Source organism: Scylla paramamosain, chromosome 49, assembly GCF_035594125.1.
Source record: "Scylla paramamosain isolate STU-SP2022 chromosome 49, ASM3559412v1, whole genome shotgun sequence".
Taxonomy (NCBI): domain Eukaryota; kingdom Metazoa; phylum Arthropoda; class Malacostraca; order Decapoda; family Portunidae; genus Scylla; species Scylla paramamosain.
The window spans coordinates 2,892,501-2,900,000 of NC_087199.1; the positions used below are offsets into that span (position 1 = coordinate 2,892,501).

General features: G+C 39.1%; 1 protein-coding gene across 2 annotated transcripts in view; it reads left to right on the forward strand.

The window, feature by feature from the left end:
* The window catches only part of LOC135095579 (calsenilin-like), a 43,159-nt gene that overhangs the window by 10,205 nt on the left and 25,454 nt on the right, over nucleotides 1–7,500 (forward strand). The window contains exon 1 of one of the 2 annotated variants that reach the window (XM_063996482.1): nucleotides 2,370–2,844. The exons of the other annotated variant lie outside the window; for it this stretch is intronic. Within the exon in view, the coding sequence (XP_063852552.1) occupies nucleotides 2,841–2,844 (4 nt within the window). The 5' untranslated portion in view covers nucleotides 2,370–2,840. Of the gene's footprint in view, nucleotides 1–2,369; nucleotides 2,845–7,500 lie in introns of those variants that run through there. 2 annotated transcript variants of the gene reach the window in all.

Below are 7,500 nucleotides of genomic sequence, written 5' to 3' on the forward strand. Positions count from 1 at the left end.
AACCTGGTGGTGGTGGTGGTGGTGGTGGTGGTGGTGGTGGTGGTGGTGGTGGTGGTGGTTGTGGTGGTGGTTGTGGTGGTGGTGGTGGTGGTGGTTGTGGTGGTGGTGGTGGTTGTTGTAGTTGTGGTGGTGGTGGTGCTTGTAGTAGTAGTAGTAGTAGTACTAGTAGTAGTAGTAGTAGTAGTACTAGTAGTAGTAGTAGTAGTAGTAGTAGTAGTAGTAGTTCTAGTAGTAGTAGTAGTAGTAGTAGTAGTAGTAGTAGTAGTAGTAGTAGTAGTAGTAGTAGTACTAGTGGTGGTGATGGTGGTGGTAATGATGATGATGATGATGATGATGATGATGATGATGATGATGATGATGATGATGATAACAATAACAATAATAATAATAATTATAATAACAACAACAACATCAACAACAACAATAACAACAACAACAACAACAACAACAACAACAACAACAACAACAACATAATCTCCCATCAATCTTTTAAAATAATGACCGCTAATATGACATTTATATCATTCAGAGAGAGAGAGAGAGAGAGAGAGAGAGAGAGAGAGAGAGAGAGAGAGAGAGAGAGAATATACCATACTCTTTCAACAAAATATATAAACAAATCTAAATATTACAACAATTACTTCAGTCAGTTAATAGCAATAGTTAACATGAAAGAAAACAACACTATATGCAAATGGTCACTGTTTTTCTCAAGTTCAAAGTTCCGATGCGTATTTCATTGTGTCTCTTTTCAACACACTACAGACCTTCCACGCGTGACACCTTCAGAGGCAGGAATTCAGAAACACTGTTCTTTCACCACCACTGTTTTTCAAGGCCACTGAGGTGATCTGCCGGGTTCCCAAGAGTGTTTCTTCTGTTCATAATGTAATAATGCTGTTAATCTGTCACTAGTATCTTAAAAACACTCTTAAAAACTCGTGTATCTTCAACTTGAGCCTCTTAATGTTTTCCTGTTTATAATGTAGGAATCTTGTTAATCTGTCACCAGAATAAGAACATCCTTGAAGCCCGCGTCACTTCATCTACAGCATTTTAAAAGAATTTCTCCTGTTCACCCAGCCCAACCTGACTTAACCTAACTAAACCAACCTAACCTAACCTGACCTACCCTAACGTAACCTAACCCACCCTAACCTAACCTAACCCAACCTAACTCAATCTAATCCAACTTAATCTAATTCAACCTAACCCAACCCAACCCAACTTAACCTAACCTAACCTAACCTAACCCAACCTAACCTAACCTAACCTAACCTAACCCAACCCAACTTAACCTAACCCAACCTAACCTAACCTAACCCAACCTAACCTAACCTAACCTAACCTAACCTAACCCAACCCAACCTAACCTAACCTAACCTAACCTAACCCAACCTAACCTAACCTAACCTAACCCAACCTAACCTAACCTAACCTAACCTAACCCAACCTAACCTAACCTAACCCAACCTAACCTAACCTAACCCAACCTAACCTAACCTAACCTAACCTAACCCAACCTAACCTAACCTAACCCAACCTAACCTAACCTAACCTAACCTAACCTAACCTAACCTAACTTAACCCAACCTAACCTAACCTAACCTAACCTAACCCAACCTAACCTAACCTAACCTAACCTAACCTGAAAAATATAGAAATACAAACACAAATGAAAAGATAAAAGATAAATCGAAAGAGAAAATTGAATTACGAATAGGGAAAAAACAGAGAAACGCAAACACGGGAACTGAAATAGAAGACAAATACGAAAAAAAATAATAATACAGAAAAATAGAAAAAATAGAAAAAAAAATACAGAAAAGAAGGATAAGATAATCAATTAAAAAAAACACAACTAAAAATAGAACAAAAATAAACAAGAGAGAGAGAGAGAGAGAGAGAGAGAGAGAGAGAGAGAGAGAGAGAGAGAGAGAGAGAGAGAGAGAGAGAGAGAGAGAGAGAGAGAGAGAGAGAGAGAGAGAGAGAGCATAATATTGGATGGAAAGTTATGGCAAAGGAGGAGGAGGAGGAGGAGGAGGAGGAGGAGGAGGAGGAGGAGGAGGAGGAGGAGGAGGAATTGAATAAGGGAAACAAGGAAAAGATAAGGAAAAGTAGGAGGAGGAGGAAGAGGAAAAGAAAAAAATGTGAAAAGGAAGGAGGAAAAAATAAAATAGAAAATAAAGAAAAGGAAGAAAACAGGAGGAAGAGGAGGAGGAGGAGGAGGAGGAGGAGGAGGAGGAGGAGGAGGAGGAGGAGGAGGAGGAGGAGGAGGAGAAATAACCATAACATCACTACATAAAGCATCCGTGAGAGAGAGAGAGAGAGAGAGAGAGAGAGAGAGAGAGAGAGAGAGAGAGAGAGAGAGAGAGAGAGAGAGCCAGTTTCCTCTCACACACCGCGGAGGAAAGACATACGTATTTCAGTCTCGCACAAACCACCATCACCACCACCACCACCATCACCACCATCACCACCACCACCACCACCACTACTACTACCACCACTACTACTACTGCTACCACAATTAGAGAGAGAGAGAGGGAGAGAGAGTGAGAGTGAGAGAGTTATCAACAGGTGTGGTGTGGAAGCCTCTCTCTTTCAACAGGTAAAGAGAGAGAGAGAGAGAGAGAGAGAGAGAGAGAGAGAGAGAGAGAGAGAGAGAGAGAGAGAGAGAGAGAGAGAGAGAGAGAGAGAGAGAGAGAGAGAGAGAATTGTGGTGGTACTGGTAATAGTGACAACAGGTTATTTCTCACTCTCTCTCTCACTCGCTCACTCACCCACTCACTCCCCCCACCACAATAGGAGGAAAAAGGAAAAAGGGAGAGACAAAAAGCATGGGTAAGTAGAGAAATTATTATATTTTTTTGTGGCGCAGGAAAATTTTTTAAACAGGATTTTTTTAGGAAACAGGAAAATTCTTGCAAAGTTGGGAATTGGTGGGGGATCAAAGGGTTTATCTTTTGGGGAAATAAAAGTGTTTTGTGTTTTGTTTTTTTGTGCGGGGAAGGAAAAGTTTTGAATCAGAAGGAAAATTGAAAGACAGGAAAATTTTTGGGAAGTTGGGAAATTGGTGGGGATCAAACTCTATATCTTTTTGGGAAAATAAGTGTAATTTTTGGGGGGGAAGAAAATTTTACGAATCAGGAAAATTTTAGGAAAGGAGAATATTTGGAAAGCATGATTTTTCGGGGAATTCAGAAAAACACAGCAGTATTTTCGTAAATCAGGAAAATTGAACCAATCAGGAAATCATGAATCCAGGACAGTTTTGGAAAGCAACACACTATTAGGAAAAAAAAATCGAAAGCAGAAAAATTATTGTTAAAGTAAATTTTTTGAAAGGTGTAAAATTTTTAAAGGAAATTTTTAGAATCAGGAAAATTTTGAATAATGGAAAACTATAAATTCAAGGAAGTGTAACAATTTTTAGGAAAACAGGAAAACTTTGATAACCGATAAAAAAAAATATTAATGAAAGGAAAGTTTTAGATAAATGTACTTTTGAAAACCAAGAAAATTTTAGGAATCGAAAAAAAAAACTTGGAATGAGAAAAAACAAGGTCAGGAAAAGTGTGGAAAGAATAATTGTAAAAAAAAAGATGAAAGGAGATCATTTTTCAACCATACAGTGCACTAGAAGACAAAAATATTGGAATGATGGACAACTTTGGAATTCGGAAAAAAAATGAATGAGGAAAATTTTAGGAAACTAAGAAGCACTCACAAAAACATTAAAAAAAAAATCAGAATTATGGGTAATATTGTTTTGGAAATCGTTAAAATTTTAGTACGAGAGGAAAATTCATGAGACCTGGGAAACTTTGTAAAACAGGAAAATTTTAGTGTTAGAAGTTTATTGTTGTGAATCGAGAAAACATTTGTATGAGAAGATAAAATTTCAAAACGACAGGAATATTTCCGACAATTTAAGGGTAGTTAGGTTAGGTTAGGAAAGTTAGGTTAGGTCAGGTTAGGTAAGGTTAGGTCAGGTTAGGTTAGAAAAGTTTAGGTTAGGTTAGGTCAGGTTAGGTTAGGTTAGGTTAAGTTAGGTTAGGAAAGTTAGGTTAGGTTAGGGTAGGTTAGGTTAGGTTAGGTTAGGTTAGGTTAGTTTAGGTTAGGTTAGGTTAAGTCAGGTTAGGTTGGGTTAGGTTAGGTTAGGTTAGGTTAGGTTAGGTTAAGTCAGGTTAGGTTAGGTTGGGTTAGGTTATGTTAGGTTAGGTTAGGTTAGGTTAGGTTAGGTTAGGTTAAGTCAGGTTAGGTTAGGTTAGGTTAAGTCAGGTTAGGTTAGGTTAAGTCAGGTTAGGTTAGGTTGGGTTAGGTTTAGGTTAGGTTAGATTAGATTAGATTAGGTTAGGTTAGGTTAGGTTAAGTTAAGCTAGGTTAGGTTAGGTTAAGCTAGGTTAGTTTAGGTTAGGTTAGGTTAAGCTAGGTTAGGTTAGGTTAAGCTAGGTTAGGTTAGGTTAAGCTAGGTTAGGTTAGGTTAGATTAGGTTAGGTTAAGCTAGGTTAGGTTAGGTTAGGTTAGGCTAGAAAAGTTTAGGTAAGATTAGACTAAGAAAGTTTTGGTTAGTTTAGGTTAGGAAAGTTAGGTTAGGTTAGGTTAGGTTAGGTTAGGTTAGGTTAGGTTAGGCTAGAAAAGTTTAGGTAAGATTAGACTAAGAAAGTTTTGGTTAGTTTAGGTTAGGAAAGTTACGTTAAATATTGTGAATCTAGACCATTTTTTGTGTGTAAAGGTGCAAATATGAAGACACCAGGCATACTTCAGGGAACTTAAGACTGCTTGTTAACCCTTTGAGTGAGACAAGCAAGAACCAATACTAGAAGCAATGAAATGAGAATTTAAACGCGTCTGCTGGAAAGAAAAAAAGAGTGATCGATTTTACAACTTCTAGCCTGTACAGTGTTAGGAGGTGGCTGTAACACGAAGGAAGAAGGAAAAAAGAGATCTATTTTTCCATTTCTAGCCTGTACAGTGTTAGGAGATGGCTGTAACACGAAGGAAGAAGGAAAAAAGAGATCTATTTTTTTCCATTTCTAGCCTGTACAGTGTTAGGAGGTGGCTGTAACACGAAGGAAGAAGGAAAAAAGTGATCTATTTTTCCATTTCTAGCCTGTACAGTGTTAGGAGGTGGCTGTAACACGAGGGAAGAGATGAAAAGTGAGATATTTAGCCATTTCTAGCCTGTACAGTGTTAGGAGGTGGCTGTAACACGAGGGAAGAGATGAAAAGTGAGATATTTAGCCATTTCTAGCCTGTACAGTGTTGGCAGGTGGCTGTAACAAGAAGGAAGGTAAAAAGTTCTTCATTTAACAATTTGTAGCCTGTGCAATGTTAGGAGGTGGCTGCAGCAAGAAAGGAGAGGCTAAAAACAAAAGACTTTTATGATTCTCACTCAATAAAATCTTTGGAAGGTGGCCCCGGCAAGGAAGGATACAAAGTGGTACACTGACCCATTTCTAGCCAGTGAATCGCTTGGAGGTGACTGTAGCAAGAAGGAAGGATAAAAAGAATAGATTTGCATGATTTCCTGTCAATAGAAAATAAGAAGGAAGGATAAAAAGAACAGATATGTATGTATCCTAGCCACTGGAATGCTTGGGAGAACACTGCAACAAGAAGGAAGAGGTGAAAGGAATAGATTTTCGTAATTAACATCCGGTCTAATTGGGTCAGTTCCAGTCTCTTGGTAAGCCACTCAAACAACACGTTCCTATTTATTCGCGAGCTTAACAACATACAACACAAGAACACAAGGGTTGGTGCAGGAAGCCACCAGGCCTACACGTGGCAGTCCCTGTATGAGACACACCTGCCTGTCTCCACCTGTCACGCCCATCCATACACCTGTCCAATCTTCTTTCAAGGCTCCCTAATGACTCACCACTAACAGCCTGACTACTGAGTCCACTGCATTCATCCACCACTCTATTTGAGAACCAATTCCTTCCTGTCTCTTTTCAAGCCTGAACCCGTTACTTCTTGTTCTCTCGTGATTACTGACCCTGAGAGTTTTGCTGACGTCACCCTTGTTACGTCCCCTGCACCACTTCCACACTTCCATCAGGCCCCCTCTTAACCTGCGCCTCTCTAAGGAATGGACAGTTCAAAGCTTCTCTCTCGTAAGGAATGCCCCTCATCCCCTGCATCCTTTTAGTCATTTTCTGTGTAATCATTCAGCGGGACCTATATCCTTCTTGTAATATGGGACCAGAAGTACACGCCACAGTCTACGTGGGGTCCCACCAACGCCAAATATAACAAGATTGTGGACGTGGCCTTACTGCCTCACGCTCCTAAACACAAGTCAGCGGGTGACTGTGGAACCTGATTAGAGGTGAGCTGGTTTTGGTGGTGTGCCGCCTCTGTGTGGAGAGTGGCTGAGGGAAGGAGTGCCCATGCCAGTGGCTGAGGGAAGGAGTGCCCATGCCAGTGGCTGAGGGAAGGAGTGCCCATGCCAGTGGCTGAGGGAAGGAGTGCCCATGCCAGTGGCTGGGGGAAGGAGTGCCCATGCCAGTGGAAGGGTTAGGCAGGAGAGTGAAGGTAAAGACCAATTTTTGTCGTATTGGGAAAATTTTGTAGGTAAACGTAACATTTGTGTTATTATTGTCCAGAAAACATTGGCAATTATGAAAACGATTTTTTTGTGGAGGAATAAAACACCTTCACTGCAATGTTTGGGTCACTTTTTTTTTCTTTCTAGTTGAAGAAAATTTTGTAGGTAAAAATAATTATTTTTTCTATGATTACCACACCAAAAATTCAGGTTGTTTTGAAAACACGATATTTTCTGGGAGGGAGGTGAAGACTCATTCTCAACAACATTTGAAGTATTTTATTTTATTTTTATTTTTATCGAGGAAAATTTTGTAGATAAAAACAAAAGCAATTTTCTAATTATTCCGAAAAGTAAAAGCATTTTTTAAATGACTTTTTTTTTACTTTTTTTCTTTTTTTTTTTTTTTGAGTGAAGTGCAGGCGCCGCCTCACCACACAATTTTCAACGAAGGATTCATTTTGCTTTCCTTTCATAATTGGGAAAATGTTGTAGATAAGCATATTTCTTATTCCGAAAAGAAAAATATTTTCGATAACACTTTTCTGTACAGCAAACACTGCGTGTGCAGCAAACACTGCGTGTGCAGCAAACAAACACTGCGTGTGCAGCAAACAAACACTGCGTGTGCAGCAAACACTGCGTGTGCAGCAAACACTGCGTGTGCAGCAAACACTGCGTCAGCCAAGGATTCTTTGTGCGTTTTTCTTTTTACTGGGGCAAATTTTGTAAACAACTTTTTCGATTCCGAAAAGAAATAATTTTGAAAACATAATTTTTCAGTGGGAACTGAAGACAACTTTTCAAAGAATTTCTGGCAAAGTACTTTTCTTTTTTTTTTTTTTCAATGAAGAAAAATTTTGTTGGTAAACTTTTTTTATGTATTCCGAAAAGATTTTTTGTGTGTGAAAACATGACATTTTTGGCGCACTTGTAAGCAG